General features: G+C 43.6%; 1 protein-coding gene across 1 annotated transcript in view; it reads right to left on the bottom strand.

Annotated features, from left to right (window-relative positions):
• Positions 1-262: 262 nt before the first annotated feature.
• The window catches only part of C13H10orf67 (chromosome 13 C10orf67 homolog), a 60,882-nt gene continuing 43,408 nt past the window's right edge, over positions 263-17,736 (bottom strand). Inside the window, exons 10-16 of the mRNA XM_038755947.1 lie at positions 15,351-15,443; positions 15,055-15,137; positions 14,910-14,975; positions 14,020-14,107; positions 11,222-11,302; positions 11,045-11,135; positions 263-515 (exon numbers count right to left, since the gene is read on the bottom strand). Coding sequence (XP_038611875.1) covers positions 319-515; positions 11,045-11,135; positions 11,222-11,302; positions 14,020-14,107; positions 14,910-14,975; positions 15,055-15,137; positions 15,351-15,443 — 699 coding nt within the window. The 3' untranslated portion in view covers positions 263-318. The remainder of the gene's footprint in view (positions 516-11,044; positions 11,136-11,221; positions 11,303-14,019; positions 14,108-14,909; positions 14,976-15,054; positions 15,138-15,350; positions 15,444-17,736) is intronic.

The following is a 17,736-nucleotide window of genomic DNA, read 5'->3' as shown; positions in this document are numbered from 1 at the left end:
TCCCACGGGGGGCTCACAGACTTCACCCCCATTTTACAAATGAGGTAACTGAGGCCCAGAGAAGTGAGGTGACTTGCCCGAGGTCACACAGCAGACATGTGGCGGAGCCGGGATTCGAACCCCTGACCTCTGGCTCCAAAGCCCGGGCTCTTTCCACTGAGCCACGCGGCTTCTCCTTCCCACTGCCCCTGGGGGTGGGCGGTGTAGACGGCGCCAGGGAGCACGATTCTAAGAGGATTCCCCAAAGAGGCCCGTGGCCTTCTTTATTGCCCCCCCGCCCCGGGGCAGGGCACACGTTGGGTCCCACCGCGAAGCCGGTCAGGGCGGGGTCGGTGGTCCAGACGACGGCTCCTCCTCCTCCTCCTCCCTCCCTGCCCCCTCGGCCCGCCCTTTGGATGTGTCCATCGCTCCCTCTGGTCCCGACCCGGGGCACGGGTCGGGGCTCGGGGCGGGAGGGGCGAGTCCTGAGCCCTCACTGCCATCCATTTCTTCCGGGCCCGGCCCCGGCAGGCTCCCTGCAAAAGGGACAGACGGGGGGGGGGACAGTGAGACCCGGGCCCCGTGCTGGACGCCGCTATAACACTCGGAAAGGCCCGGGACCCAGTCTTTACCCTCCTTCTCCTTCTCCTCCTGCCCCCCACCTCACTCCTTAGGCCCAGAAAAGCCCTGGGGTAGGTCCATTGCCCATGGGGTTGATTCTTGTCCGGTTCTGTGGTCTTTCGTGGAGCGGGGGGCGAGGGTGTGGGCTGGGAAAGTACCCACGCTAGGCCCTGAGCCACACTGGCCCCCACGCTCCCCAGCCCCTGCAGAAACCACATGCCCGGAGCCAAAGGGTCAACAAGCCCATCTCCTCATCCCTAGGAGAAACCAAGTTTCATCTTCGTGTCTGGAGGCAGCTGGGAAGTAGCTGGGACAGTCCAGCTGTGCCTCTGTGCTAGCCTCCACTAGACTGTAAGCTCCTGAAGGGCAGGGGTCACATCTACCATTACCTAGTGTCTATTGTACCCTCCCGAGTGCTTAGTATAGTTCTCTGCGCACAGTAAGTGCTCAACAGATACCTCTGGTTGACTGACTGGGCTCCTCCCAAACTCCCTCCTACTTGGACTGTGAGCCTCCAGGTGGGAGGGACTGTGTTTGACCTGATTAACTTGGACGTAGCCCAGAGCTTAGGAGAGCGCCTGGCACAGAGTGAAAGCTTAACAAATATGATAATGTAGCAATGATGATAATGATGATAATGATAAAAATAGTAGCTCCAGCGAGTCTCCTGGGCAGCCTAGGCGCTAGGAACAAGCCCCGCACCCAGCGGCCCACACTGCCTCGGGTTGGTGGCCACCTGGACTGGGCACATTTAGCAACCAGGAATGGTGCTTGGCTTTCTGATGTTCCAGCCAGGAGCCGACCACCTTGGAAGGGCCGTGTCTGTTCTTGCCTGGAAAGTCAGACCAACCAGCGATCGGGCTTCCCATTGGATGTGGTGGTGAAGCTGGGTGGAGGAAGGGACCCTGAAGGCCTCGAGCAGGAGTTTAAAGTGGATGGCTGCAGGCTTAGGAACCGGAAACCAGCAGGGAAAGCCCTGCCTTAGCCACAGGACACCCCTCTCTAAACTGGAAACGAGACTCCGCTGCCGTCTCCGCCAACGCAGTCTTCCCCATCCGGTGGGAGCTCTAAGAACATGTGTTTCCGCTAAGGATGCGCCCAGGAGCCAGACCCCTTCCAAACCCTGAGGTTAAAACTCAAATCCCCGCTAACCGTCCAATGCCGAGTCACCTCGACCTCCGAACTTCTGATTTTCCTTAAGTAACTCTCTTAAATAATAAAAAAAAATAGGATGTAAGCCTCCTTAAAAGACTAATGACATTTCACAGGTAATGCAATTTAGAAAGCAACACTTCCATGTTTTCTTTTCCAACAATGTGCATTTTTGTAAACTGCTATAAATTGCAATTCAAAAGCACTGATCTCGCCATCCCCAATCATTTTTTATACTGATCAAATGAATGCAGATACTCCCATTTGGGAGGGGCGACATGACATTTCACTTGGCAGTTCTAAACAGGTCACAGACCTTTCACAGACCCTAAGGCAGTGGGAGGGAGCTCTTTGCGAAACCGTGTAACCAAATCAAACCAATGGTTACCCCTTTTCAATACCATTGGAATGGTTTGCACAATGCTATTCACATAGCAGCACAGACACTGAAAGGATGGTCATCCAATGGAAATTTCTTTTCCTTTGTTTAATCTTCAGGGCTCAAAAAGTAATACCCCAAGGAAAACAGTTCCATTTTGCCGGATGAAAATAAACAAAAACAATATGCCCGCGCTCGTCTTAGCACGTTGCGCCCCAGGCTCACGGGCAACATTTATGTGTAGCCCCATCCACGTATATGTATGTATATGTATGTATATTTATTGGAGATGTTGCTTTGTTAGAAACCATAGGCACAAAGACACAACATGGCTGCCCTGGAGATGACCTATTGCTTTCAAGTTGCTTGAACACATCAGAATTTCCATTGTTAGGGTTGATTAATTGAAACTGATAAGTTACCATGAATAAAGATTGTTTTTCTGTTTAATGTGGTGGGCCTGATTTGGTAAATGCTTCATTCATGTAGCTTTGCAGGGCAGCATATGGGCAAGATTCATTCAGTATCACAAACATATACGATTTATTATGCTTGTATAGCCACGACTAAAAGCCCTTTCTATTTTAATGGCAAAGTTGGAATGAAAAATTCCACGTAAAGAGCCACTAGTAACGTTAAGTGTGATTTTTATCATTAATTCCTAAGAGTTTCGGGCTCTTGGCAAATGAGAATAAGTTAAAGGATGTAAAATGAGGTTCCGGAAAACAAATGGATATACGTCAGACTAGAACTTTAGCGTCCTTTCCTGGTTTATCTGTCCGGTTTGTGGACACATATGCAGGGAACATGTTTTATGGTCCGGTGTCATCTTGTGTCACATACCATTGATAAAGTTATCACTAATGTTGCAATGAGATGCTGTCATTGTGCCTCCGAGCTCTACATTCCTATGGAGTATAATTAGGGGAGACCCAGGGGCTTGTTTAGAGAATAAACAAGGCAACTTCCCAACCTTGTGTTTTTTCAGGGAAGCATCCAAAGACACATATATCATTTGACTTGTGCGATGTTATATCGAGAATGATGGTTCGATTAATATTTAATAGGAATTCTATTTTATATTTTTTTTCCCCTCAATTTCCTCCTTCAGGACTCCTGAAGAAGGTCTGTAGAGCCAAGTAAAACTGAAAAACTGGTTCATGGGAAAGGCAGATTTTTCTCATCTCCCCCCCACCCCCCAAAAACAAAACCTATGGATTTTATAGGTCTCTGCCATTCTGCTACTGAGTTACTTTAACTTCTGCCATCATCAGGCACAATGGCAATAGCAACAGAGCTGAAAGACAAGCGAGTGCTTTTGTATCACACAGACAAACTAGAGAACTGTTGCTGTCACTTGGTATCTTACCCAGTAAAGTCTTCAGGGCCTGACAAATAGTTCAAGTTCATCCAGTGTTTCTTTAATTAATTTAAGCTGGGTAATCTCGGTTCAAACTCTTGAGCCGAGTAATAAACCAAATTGGTCACAGTTGGTGTGTGGTTAATAAAGGACTGGATGTGCTTTGGGGAGTTTATCTGGGTGCCATTACATGTAAAATCTCCTCCTATTCCTGCAGCATGCCTTGTTAGCCCTGGAACTTAAGTTTGTAGAGAAGATAAACTTTCTCTGTGATCCTAGGAAACGGATTTGCTCTCTAGATCAGGAGAAAGGTCGTGAGTAAAATATATTCTTTATACAGTTCCCCCTGAGGTATTTCCTGCCTTATCATTTGGGGATGTTATCATCATCCTCATGAGTAGTATTTATTGAATGCTTATTGTGTGCACAGCACTGTACTAAGTGCTTGGGAGAGTACATACAACAGAGTTGGTAGATTCAATCCCTGCATACAATGAGTTTAGAAAGGTACCCCTCTCAAGATAGTCTGCGAGACACGATAAGATCTGCTCCGTGCCCTGAAAAGTCTCTTGAGCTTTATGGCTCTTTGTGGAAGATGAACAGGAATCTGAATATTAGGTGAGTTTGTGGGGCACGGGGAGGGGGAGGATTAAATGGGGTGGTGCCAAAGGTAGCAGAGAGCAGGGAGGAGGACAGAGAGCAGAGATGGGTAAGGAGGAAGCAAGTGTTTCTAATCGGGCCCTTTCTCTGGGTGAAATTTGCAGAGAGGCAGAATTGCAGGGACTAATCATTTAATAGGTCAGTCTGCCAGATGCACCCCCAGTTTTTATCCTCATGATGGCTGTTGGCTTTCACTTCCAACTGACTACCAACCTATTCCTCTTCGACCTTCAAGCCATGTTTGCATGGGATTTAATACTTGAGTTTAAAGGCTTATATACCTTACAAGCTACTTTTTTAAACAGGTGAAAATGGTCAGCATTGGGGGTGTTCTATAAAATGCACAATTTGACTTAAGTTTGGGTTCTCTTACTTTTAAAAACAAGCAGCTGTCTTTGAGTAGTAGAAATCAAGCTTTTCATCCTCAGGACCAGACTCCTGCTTTTATTCTTTGCTTTCCCCACCAATAATGAATACAGTTGCATATTGCTAATACTGACTTTGCCAAATTGCTTAAGTTGATATCTGTCACTTTCCAAATCTGGAAATCTGTTCCTAAACTAACAAAGGATGAATAGTTTGGAAGGACATTGAAGTGCTAAGTGTGGCTCTCACAGAGGCATGACTATTTCAGATGTTTATTAAAAACATCACCAGAGATATTGTCTTTTGTGAATTAATGAACCACTTTTAAAAAATTGGAAATGACTTCCTATTATGCTTGTAATTTTCTAATTCCCAAAGGATGTCTCTATCTATGAACAATTAATCTGAATAATAACTCAAACATCAAAGCACCAGATTTTCTTTTTTTTTTTCCCCACAACTCCTAGGAAGCAAGGTAGGTATCTCCCAGTTTTCAGATGGATAAAAGGAATCTGGTGATTTCCCCACTATAATCCAGCAGGAGCTAAAACTGGTCGTTAGAACTCCAAGCTGAGTTTTTTATTCAGTTTAGTACCGCTTTCTAAACAGTGCTGTGCTGCCTGCTGTTCATTTCAGCTTACTAAAATTTCCCAGTAATGCTAATACAGTAATACCTCCCAATTTATTCAAGTGTCTGCCCCTTTCAATAGACTGTAAGCTCCTTGAAGGCAGGGATCATGTCTAATCATTCTGTTGTCCTCTCCTAACTGCTCAGTACCCTGCTCTGCACAATGAATACTGTGTCTGCAACCCTCTGGGCCCGGGCTCTGCTCTCGGGAGCAGAAACTGGCTTACACCACGAGAGGCACGGCATGATAACCTGAATCCAGGGCTTTGGAGGCCCAGTGATCTGGAAGGGTTAAGGTCTCCTTCTTCCCAAGACTCCCATCTACCCTGGCAGAATCAAGCCCTGCTTTCCCTGATGGCCTTTATGAATCATTTTACAACCCTGCTCCTGATATTATTTGGATGCAATAACTGCATTACGGCACAGTCAACCCTCTCCTAATAATGCAAGTTCTAGCTGAAGGGTTCTTGGACTACATTTACTAATAACTGTGGGATTTGTTCAGCGCTTTTTAATGTTCCAAGCATTGTACTAAGTGCTGGAGTAGATACAAGACCTTCAGGTTGGATGCTACTCCTGTCTTACATAGGCTCAGCGTCTGAGCTGGAGGGAGTACAGGTATTTAATGCTCATTTTACAGAGGAGAAAAATGAAGAACACGGCCTTACCACCCGGCAGCCACTCATTCAGTCGTCTTTAGTTCATACATTCTTTCATTCAATTGTATTTACTGAGCGCTTGTTGTGTGCAGAGCACTGTACTAAGCGCTTAATCCCTGTGTTTCTAGGTGGTGCTTTCACTACCAAAGCGCCTTACATTACTTAATTACATTAGAGAAACAGCCTGGCTTTAGTGGAAAGAGCCAGGGCTGAAGAGTCGGAGGACGTGGGTGCTAATACCGGCTCCGCCACTTGTCACTCTGTGACCTTGGGCAAGCTGTTTAACTTCTCTATGCCTCAGTTACATCTGTAAAATGGGGTGAAGACGTGGGACAACCCCACGTTGTATCTACCCTAGCACTTAGAACAATGCTTGGCATATAGTAAGCGCTTAACAAATAGCAACATTATTATTATTATTAAATGACTTGCCCAGGGTCATAGAGCAAACAAGCAGGAGAGCCGGAATTAGAATCCAGGTCCCCTGGGTTCTTTCCACTACGCTGTATTGCTTTCCTGAGCAATAAACAGATTGAAGTCCCTAATTTATGCTTTCCACATATTTTTGACAGGGTCATCTAGATTTTAATTTTTCCATCCTTAAGCAGCACTTTTAACCTGAAACAGTCATCAGTGCTGCAGCTCAATTTGTAAGACTCCATGAGCAACAAATGGCTGCATTTTCTATTAGAAAATATACTGATTTCAGAAAAAAAATTCCAATTTTAAATTGCCATGGAATTCTACTCATTGGGAGTGAAAATAAAAGTTTTACAGAGTCATTGATTCTGTTCTTTTGAATTCTTAATAAGAAAGAACAACACATCCCTTAACTGGTTTTTTCCTGGATTATCTCGGGAGGGTTAAAACACAATGTAATCTAGGCCTTTAATACTAGTTCCTCCTGTGCATCAGATATTTATGTTTGAACTTTCTCTTACTGACAAGCCAGGAAAAGAGTCACTGTTACTTTGAGGTTTTATCTCTGAGATTCGTGTCTTTTGTGCTCATTAAGAACATTTCTAGAGATTACAAAGTCAATAGCAGCCAATTACAGGGCTGTGAGAAAGTCTTCTTGAGTACATAAAATCAGTTGCCCTGTGTATCATACAATGGGAGGCTTAGATGCTAAATTTTATCATGACTAATTAGCAAACAAAATTAATAATGTTACAAAGTCTTAGGTTAGCTCTTCCTTACCAAATTGCTTTGCATTTCTGCTAATAGCACTTTCTTTCATCTTGTCATTACTCTTTGTAAATTCTACATTTAATAATTTATTTGCTTAATCTCTTTTTCCTGTAAACTACCTTCTCACGCATAAGTTTGTTTAAAATTTGACAACGTGTTTAATATCATTTTTAACCTCTGCATCTATGTATGCAAGTAGTCTGGATAACTGAAGTCTAAAAATTATACTCTGAGCTTAATTATCAAGCCGTTTCTAGCCAATGTGCCTGAAATAGTATGAGAAATGAGGTCAGAATACATAGTCTGGGACTGAATTTCTGGGACTCAAGAAATTGCATATGTACAAGTTTCTTTTATGAAAATATATTTCATTATCAAAGAACACGAGACCATTCATGAAACTGTACATCTGTACTGATCCTTTCATTTCAGAATTCTGTGTTTTAAAAGATTTGTTGCCCTTTGAGCATATCAGCATGAGTTGATAATAACACATGCCCGAGGAAGAAGTTAAGTTTCCAATTGGGAAATCCTGGTTTTTACCAGGAGTGTTGTCCATTTCACGATGCACATTTATGAAAGAGACCTCAAGGAGTTGTGAGACCATTTTTCCCCACAAATAAAGGCAGATAAAATATTAAAGAGTTACTGTGAGCTTAAGATGCAGGCCTCTGTATTGGGGTACAATCTTCCTTGTGGTTTTGATCATCATCATCATCATCAATCGTATTTATTGAGCGCTTACTATGTGCAGAGCACTGTACTAAGCGCTTGGGAAGTACAAATTGGCAACACATAGAGACAGTCCCTACCCAACAGTGGGCTCACAGTCTAAAAGGGGGAGACAGAGAACAAAACCAAACATACCAACAAAATAAAATAAATAGAATAGATATGTACAAGTAAAATAAATAAATAAATAGAGTAATAAATATGTACAAATATGATCATTCAATTCCACCAGAAATAGGGTGGATTCTTTAAGGTTCCCGGGGAAGAGAAAGTTACATTTGCTCCTCCGAACTGATTAGCAGATGGCCTGAGAGAACTGGCCTGGAGCTATCAATCAATCAATCAGTGGTACTTATTGAGCGCCTACAATGAACAGAGCACTGTTCTAAGTGCTTGGGAGAGTACAATACAAGAGAAATTAGCAGTCACGTTCCTGCCCACAATGAGCTTACAGTCTAGAAGGGGAGGCAGACATTAAAATGAATAGCTACAGATGCTATTTCCCAACAAACTGCGAAGGATAGTCTAAGTTCTGTGAGCTGGGTTTTAATTCTTGACGGCATATCCACTGGGCCTGGGGCTATGGGTTGTCTTTGTGTTTGGCTGAAGGAATAACGTGCTAAGGGGGGTGAGTATCCATGGTGCTGAAAGCCAAGACCGTTACATGTGCGAAGTGTGGGAGTGCCAGGGAACACTTAGAGCAGGAACTCAACCTCATCAGTGTAGTGGTATTAGCATTTGTTAAGCGCTTATTGTGTACTGAGTGGTGTACTGAACACTGTGAAAGACACACAGGTGGGAATTAGACGGGGCCCCTGACCCGAAGGAGGCTCACAATCTAAAAAATCATCAGTGTAAAGGCTAAACTCACAGTGGGCAAGACAGCAAGAAAAAAACCCACTTTTTTGGTATCCTTTGTAGATTCACTATTTGATGATTCCCTGGTACTCTTTCTCCCCTCAAACACACAATTACCTGACTTCTAAGAAGCTTACAGCCCTCCCCATGTTCTGCTAAACTGGCCCCAAATATCCAATTAGGAAGGGGAAGAGGAAGTTATTTTTTCTGATTTCCTCAGGGGAGACTGAAGTGAAGTGAGTCTCAAGTTCACATTTTGGATGAGAATGAAGAGGTAGAGGTAGAGAATGAGGAGGAGAAGAAGGAAGAAAGTTGGAGGAGGAGGAGACAAGGGAGAAGGGAGAAAATGAGAAAAAGGAGGAAGGAGATAAGGAAGAGGAAACAATGGAGAAGGAAGAGGAGAGGGAGTTGCAGGATATAGGAGAAAGAGAAGGAGGCAAAGGAGAAGGAGGAGAAGAAGCAGGAGACACAAGGAGGAGGAAGAGGAGACAAAGAAAAGGCCAAGTGTGATGAGGAAGAGATTAAGAAGAAGAGGAAGAGAAGGAGAAGAAAGAGGATCCAAAAAAAGGTGGCCATGATCCACCAGCTCTTCCCAGGTACAATACACCTTCATTATTATCCCCAAAGATTTTTCAGAAGGGACAATGTAACATTCTCTAAAAAAATGCTAGTGAACTACGGCTGCTCTTTGCTAGACTTTGAGTACTTTGAAGGCCAGGTATCATGTCCACTAATTCTACTGTGCTTCCCCAGCTCCAAGTAGAATGCTCTGCACCCAGCAGACATGTACTGAATGCTATTGATTGACTGAGCATCCAAAAGATAACTGTACTAAAATTCTGTTTTTCTTATATATATATATATAAAATCAATTTCAACTAGAACAAATACTTGCATTGGAGAGAAAAGGCACACACACACACACACACACACACACGCACACACAAAGAATCTCTCTGCCGTTAGTGCAATTTCTGAGCTGGAATGATGGATACACACACATATGTACTCCTCCACAGAACAAGTTAAACAAACATGATTCTTAACCCCTAGGAAGTTTATACTCTATGGCTGTTTCTTTTCTATTACTTAGTTAACCTTGTATAGGCATGCCACATAGTGCAACCGAGCTACGTTGCTGGAAAATGTGGATGTATTGTGGGGTTCATTTTCCACCAATATACATGCAGTTGTTATTTTTTTTTTGGCATTTGTTAAGTGCTCACTATGTGCCAGGCACTGTTCTAAGCCCTGGGGTAGATACAAGATCATCAGGTTAGAAACAGTCCATGTTCCACATGGAGCTCACAGTGTTAATCCCCATTTTACTGATGAGGTAACTGAAACGCACAGAGTAGTGAAGTGACTTGCCCCAGAGATTAGAACCCAGGTCCTCTGACGCCCAGGCCCATGGTCTTTCCACGAGGCCACACTGTTTCTCTCTGCTATCGAAACTCAAGGCCAAAAGGGTTAAAAGCAGGAGCATCCCTCTTTCAGAGGATTGTCCGGTCGCATTTACTAGTGTGTCCCCTCCACTACTCTGACCCAAGCCACAGGCCCTGAAGAAGGTGTGGGCAGTGGGGCAGGGATAGTCAACTGTCATCTTTTTTTACGGTATTTGTTAAGCACTTAGCATGTGCCAGGCACTGTACTAACCGCTGGAGTAGATATGAGGTAATCAGGTTGGTCACAATCCATGTCCCTCATGGGGATCACAGTTTTAACCCCCATTATACAGATGAGGAAACTGAGGCACAGAGAAATGAAGTGACTTGCCTGTGGTCACCCAGCCGATAAGTGATGGAGCTGGGATTAGAACTCAGGTCCCCTGTCTCCAAGGCCCATGCTCTTTCCACTAGGCCACACTGCTTCTCATCTTCTTTAGCTAATTGCTACACTGGGTGTATGTCAGAGGGAGAGTAGGTGGGGAGGCAGCGGGGCCCATTGCAACCATCAGGGAGAACAAGCAGGCCTTAGAAACCCGCTGGCTCCAAGCCTGTTTTCCAGGCAGTCCTGACTCTGTTTTTAGATGCTGAAGAAGCAGTGAGTAAAATAATAATGATAATAGTAATAATTGTACTTGTTAAGCACTTAGTATGTGCCAAGCACTGTTCTAAGCGCTGGGGTAGATACAAGCTCATCAGGTTGGACACAGTCCCTATCTCATATGGGGCTCACGGTCTTATCCCCATCTTCCAAGCACTATTCTAAGAGCTGGGGTAATCAGGTTAGACCCAATCCTTGTCCCACACTGGGCTCCCAGTCTTACTTAATCCCTATCTTACAGATGAGGTGATTGAGGTACAGAGAAGTTCAAGTGACTTGCCCAAGGTCACACAGTAGACACGTAGCAGAGCTGGATTAGAACCCAGATCATTTCGACTCCTAGGCCTGAGAGGCTGGTTCCTATTTGTAAGTTCTCTTTTGAGCACATTCATGATACTAACAGAAATCCTTACCATCATTGCAGGCCGGCACGTTCTCTGCTTCAGATGGGATCCCATCAATCTCTTCCCCTTCCACGGGAGGACCTTGGGCATCTGTGTCAGGCTAAGAAGGAACATTTTCTTACTGAGGCTATACATAGGTACTGGTCAGTGATATCAGAAATGTTGGGGCAGAGAAAAGGGACATACCAAAACGGAAGGACATGATGGGTTCTCTGTAGCAATATCCACCTGAGTTGATGAGGGTGTTATGTATAAAGGAAGATCTTTCTGGAAGAAACAGAGTTTGTGACAAGCATATTGAGATATCAAGGCAAAGTATGAAGATGAGCAAACTTTGTAAATAGGAGTTGGAGCCTTGCACGATGGGCTCAGGTAGCTGAGAACAGGAGGATTTTAGTACTATTCATGGCTCAATGGAAAGAACCGGGCTTTGGAGTCGGTGGTCATGGGTTCAAATCCCGGCTCTGCCAATTGTCAGCTGTGTGACTTTGGGCAAGTCACATAACTTCTCTGGGCCTCAGTTACCTCATCTGTAAAATGGGGATTAAGATTGTGAGCCCCCCGTGAGACAACCTGATCACCTTGTAACCACCGCAGCGCTTAGAACAGTGCTTTGCACATAGTAAGCACTTAATAAATGCCATTATTATTATTATTATTATTATTATTATTATTATTACTATTCATTTTGTTCATCTGTAGCCAGAGGATAAGCGTTTCCTTTGAACTGGAATATTCGCCACCACCAAATAATAACTGTGGTATTTCTTAAGCTCTTAATTTAGTGCCAAGCACTGAGGTAAGTACAGGATAATCAGAATAGACACAATCCCTTTCCCACATGGGGCTCACAGTCTAAGTAAGGGGGAGAACTGGAATTGAATCTCCATTTTACAGATGAGGAAACTGGGGCACAGAGAAGTTAAGTGGCTTGCCCAAGGTCTCACAAAGCAGACAAGTGGCAGAGCGGCATTAGCTCCCAGGTCCTCTTCTGACTTCCAGGCCTGTGCTTTTTCCACTAGGCCACACCGTTTCTCTAGCTTATAAAGAGCAAGAGTTTTTAGTCAATCACAACTCCATCACTGCTGTACCAACAAATTAGTCTTTGGACTTCAAATATCTGACAGGCTTTTGGGCATCTTTATTACCACGAAGAAAAATAGGATATTGGTTTTAAGGAAAAAACACTCTGATTAAAATCTTTATAATGCATGAATTTAATTTGTGTCCCTTAATTCACTTTTTGTAAAAGGATGAAGAGTAAACATTATCATTACAGTATTTGTTAAGTGTTAACTCTGTGCCAAACATTGTACTAAGCACTGGGGTAGATACAAAATAATCCTATTGGACACAGTCCCTGACCCACATGGTGCTCACAGCCTAAATAGGAGGGAACTGTTTGTTAACGATGCTGCAACAAGAGTAATTGTTGGAACAATCAGACTAAAGGAAATGCAAAATTTCAAGATTTGATACTTGATAAGATGCCATACGATCCAGGACTATTTGGTCATGACCAGTTTTCAAGTCTTGGCAAATAAGCAGGTTTTGTCTGATTGTGCCCAAGTACAAACGCAGTACTTGGTATTAGGACAGGTGCTGGGGTGCTTAAAACCTGCTCCTTGTCCACTGCCCAATACAGTGGCTATTGGAATGCTTGACTGGGAGAAACGGGAATTTCAAGATGGAAGCTCAGCTATTTCAGCCTTCCTCTGGCAGTGACTAATGGCACCACTGGGCTAATGCCAGGAAAACCATTGGCACTGCCCCTGCTGCTGTAGCTATTTCCCCCAAAGGTGCTGGTGTCTCAGGGCATGCTCTGAGATGGGGCCAAGCTAACATCACTTCACTTTTCTGGGCCTCAGTTCCCTCATCTGTAAAATGGGGATTAAGATTAAGTGTTTCTTATAGTTTCCAGGCTTCCCTGAGGATGGAGGACTAGGGAAGGAAACACTGCTGTTATCTCTGCCAGTGAAGCAGATGTGCTATTTGGTGGTTTCTGGGCCTTCAAAGCAGGACTGGAAGCTTCAGAAAGGTTGTTCCTTTCGGCAGGGCACCCTACCCCTAATGATAGACTGGCGTTTAATGCTAGCTTTGCTCTGTGTAGATTTGAGCCCCTTATGAATTTTTCTAAGGGAAAATTATTCCTCTGCAGATCCAGCAACAATATCCTGCTCGAAAAAGCTGATTCTCACTGTTTGGGAGGAAACAATTTAAGAAAGGCCATGAGCTGGTGGCCATATACTGTTGTTCATCTAGGTCAGATTCTGAAATTATCAAATTAAATTGGAGAAGCAGCGTGGCCTAGTGGAAAGAAGCATAAACCTGAGAGTCAGGAGAGTGGGGTTCTAAACGTGGCTCCATTACTTCATCATCATCATCAATCGTATTTATTGAGCGCTTACTGTGTGCAGAGCACTGTACTAAGCGCTTGGGAAGTACAAATTGGCAACATATAGAGACAGTCCCTACCCAACAGTGGGCTTACAGTCTAAAAGGGGGAGACAGAGAACAAAACCAGACATACTAACAAAATAAAATAAATGGATAAATAGAATAGATATGTATTCTATTCTATTCATTACTTGCCTGCTGTGTGACCTTGAGCAAGTCACTTAACTTCTCTGTGCCTCAGTTTCCTCAGCTGGAAAATGGGAATTAAATATCTATTCTCCCTCCTATTTAGACTGGGAGCCCCACATAGTACAAGGACTGTGTTTGACCTGATTGCATTATATCTAACCCAGTGCTTAGGACTGAACTGAGCACACACTAAATACTTCAAAAACACCACAATTCTTATTATTAAACATCTACAGAATGAGATTATTCCGTATTTTCCTTGGAAAACAAGAATATATTTTCTCATACATCAGCAGTAAACTTTAAATTCACTGAAACAATTCTCAGAGCACACCCAGAACCCCCAATAAAGCAAATCACGATAATGACAAATAAACACACTCATTTAATCTACATACGGAGTAATTGAAGGATGTCTCTGGAATCACTGCCAACTGACGTTGCAAAGTGTGCCTAAGAAACATCTCATCCTTGAGGGCATGCAGACTGAAAAGAGAGTACAATAAAAATGTAACTGAAAATGTAAAAATAACTTTCCCTAAATTTTTAGTGATTCTGTGATCATTTAAGGGGGTAATTCTGACTTAACTGTGAGTTACTCAGAAACCAATGTGTAAAATTGACTTTTCAGCGCTATGAAAACATTGAAATCTTGGTGATGTCAGCAACTCCTTCCCCACATCCTTCCTCTGCCCAGGAATTCCCTCCCCTCTCACATCTGAAAGATCCCCACTCTCACCATCTTCAAAGCCTTATTAAAATCACATCTCCTCCAAGAGGCCTTCCCTGACTAAGCCCTCATTTTCCTATTCCCTCTCCCCTATGTTTCACCTATGCAATTGGATCTGTACCCTCTAAGTACTTGATATTCACTCCACCCTCTGCCCCAAAGCTGAAATGTGATTTATTTTAATATCTGTTTCCCCCTATATTCTGCAAGCTCCTTTTGGACAGGGAGTGTGTCTACTGACTCCGTTGTACTGTGCTCTCCCAAGAGTTTAGTACAATGCTCTGCACACACAGTAATTACTCCATTCATTCATTAATTCAGTTGTATTTATTGAGCTCGTACTGTGTGCAGAGAACTGTAAATATCACTGACTTATAATCTGTTCTAGTTCAATTTTTTTGCTTTTCATAGTCAAAGCAAACAAGACAGCCTATTATGAACTAATATGGCATTAGTATGTAGGAGGAAACAATACTGTGCTCTTAACTCCTTCAAGATTACTTTAATGAGATACTTTCACAAATAACACTGAGCCAACCTGAGTTGGGAACACTGTACCTGTTCTGGAGAATATAGAATTTCTTTTGCCATATTTTGCTTGACAGGTCAGCTTGATTTCTAAGCCTGAAATTCAGTTTGAAATTTGTTAAGTTGTTTGACTAGGTTCAGAGAAGTTTCTTGAAAAGAGAATTGGGGTCCAAACCTTTCAATGGACTTTTTCTCTTTCTCTAACTTCCTGTTGAGCTTTTCCAGTTCATCTTGCAGTGCTCTTTGTTCCTCGTGACTCTATTTTTTGGGGGGAGAGAGCAAATGCGGCACAGAGTGTTAATACATACATACAGGATTGTATAACAGTTGCATGATTTTGCTTTTGGACTTTTAAAGATGGGTTACATTGGAAAGAAAGGGAGATTATCGATGACTCGTGTTGCATAGCTAGAGGGTCATCAGTCCCTGAATTTTCTGTTGTAAGAATCTGAATATCTTATGAAACTGTACCTTCATAAAACTTCTCTCTGGAAACCTGCGATACAGCTTCGTGTCACGTTTTTCATGTGCTAATTTTCCTTCTCTTTCCTGTTTTTCTTCACTCTGAAAAGAAAATGAACTGGGATGAATTTAAGCCTCAAATCACTCTACCAAAGTTGGGTTTTCCCAGGCAAACCTGAGTTTGAGGATTTGGGGTAAGGGGGTTGGAAGAGGACTATGGAGCTAATCCAAGCCTAAAACTGACTTTGGTTTGAATGACCTAGATAACTGCCTTAGCCCAACTGTTGACAAAACTTTTCTGCGTACCACTGACCATTTTCTTACACTCAGCATTTCACTGTGATTTTGAAATTGAGTTGTTTTGTCCCCCTGAAATCAACTCGGCTACTGAAAATCTATCGCTTTTGATGGAAACAAAGAGAAATGAGACCAGCCCACCTATGAAATGTTGGCCAAACTCAACACCCCGTGTGTGGCCTTAGCTGTGGCCTAAGGATATAGAACCCTTGTGGGTATATCTATAATTCCATTTATTTTGATGGTATTGACACCTATCTACTTGTACTGTTTTGCTGTCTATATCCCCCTTCTAGACTGTGAGCCCGTTGTTGGGTAGGGACTGTCTCTACATGTTGCCGAATTGTACTTTCCAAGTGCTTAGTACAGTGCTCTGCACACAGTAGGCGCTTAATAAATACAATTGAATGAATGATCTAGTGGGCCTTAAGACACATTGAGCCTATCCCAACCTGTCCAGCAGGCCATCGGGAGGCTCCTAAGTGCAGAGAAAATCCCCAGGGAGAACTGACTGTTTCCTGTGCAGGGAGTGGTGCGTGTTGAGCATCCCTGAAGTAGGCTGTCAAGGCTGCCTGTTCCCTGAGACCACCAGACATGAGACCATTCCCCAGTCCCTGCAGGGAACTTGCCTCTTGCTTCTGTTATATCTTCCCAAGGACAGAGTAAAGTGCATTGTACCTGTGGGTGCTCAATAAATACTATTACTAGTACTACTGCTACTACTCTTATGGGCCTGGAGTCAGAAGGACCTAGATTCCAATCCTGGCTCTTCCACTTGTCCGCTGTGTGACTGTGACTTTGGGCATTTTACTTATCTGTGCCTCAGTTCCCTCATGTATTCATTCATTCAATCGTATTTATTGAGTGCTTACTGTGTGCAGAGCACTGTACTAAGTGCTTGGGAAGTACAAGTTGGCAACATATAGAGACGGTCCCTTGCTTGGGAAGTACAAGTTGGCAACATATAGAGACAGTCCCTACCCAACAGCGGGCTCACAGTCTAGAAGGGGGAGACACAACAAAACAAAACGTATTAATAAAATAAATAGAATAGTAAATATGTACAAGTAAAATAGAGTAATAAATCTGTACAAACATATATATAGGTGCTGTGGGGAGGGGAAGGAGGTAGGGCGGGGGGATGGGGAGGGGGAGAGGAAGGAGGGGGCTCAGTCTCTGTAAAATGGGGATTGAGACTGTGAGTCCCATGTGGGACAGGGACTGTGTTCAACCCTATTTACTTGTATCCACCCCAGTACTTAGTACGGTGCCTGGCACATAGTAAGCGCTTAACAAATACCACAATTATTAACATTACTACCACCACCCTATTACACAAGGTAAGAGTGGTCATCTTGTTGCCTATGATTCTCTCCTCTGTCAGAGTGGCTTAAGTCAAGAGTTCCTGACAATGGGGTTTAGCTCCCCATGCTCACCGAGCACCCTGTGGAGAGCATCTAGCTAAGACCACTTTTATTTTTTGACGGTATTTGTTAAGCTTTCTATGTGCCAGGCACTGTACTAAGCACTGGGGTAGATACTAGCTAATCAGATTGGACACAGTCCCTGTCCCACATAGAGCTCACAGTGTTAATCCCCACTTTACAGATGAGGCAACTGAGGCCAGAGAATTTAAGTGACTTGCCCTAGGTCACGCAGCAGACAATTGGCGGAGCCAGGATTAGAACCCAGGTCCTTCTGACTCTAAGCCCGTACTCTGTCCACTAGACCATGATGCTTTCCTGCTTGCATGGGTATGGAGGGAGTAGGAAGGTGGGCTGCAGGTTCATCTTCAGAATCTGGGAAAGTCCATTGCCAGAATCATGGGGTAAATTTCCCATGGCCTTGTCCACTTTGTGCAAATAGTAGCTTGGTTTTTCTCCACATACAAGGATTCATTCATTATTTCCAAACAGTAAAAGGTTTTCATGTCCTCAACCATATATCAGGTTTGGTCTTCAAGTCCCCCCTTTCTGCTTCCAGTAAATTTCCCCATCCAAATTTACATGAAAGAGAGGCAGCTAAAGAAGTGGTTAGCTGGGAAGCAGCAAAGCCTAGAGGATAGTGCAAGGGACTGGGAATCAGAAGGCCCTGGGCT

Source organism: Tachyglossus aculeatus, chromosome 13 (assembly GCF_015852505.1).
Source record: "Tachyglossus aculeatus isolate mTacAcu1 chromosome 13, mTacAcu1.pri, whole genome shotgun sequence".
Lineage (NCBI taxonomy): Eukaryota > Metazoa > Chordata > Mammalia > Monotremata > Tachyglossidae > Tachyglossus > Tachyglossus aculeatus.
Note: the sequence above shows the minus strand (reverse complement) of the source record. Positions and strands in the feature narration are given on the sequence as shown.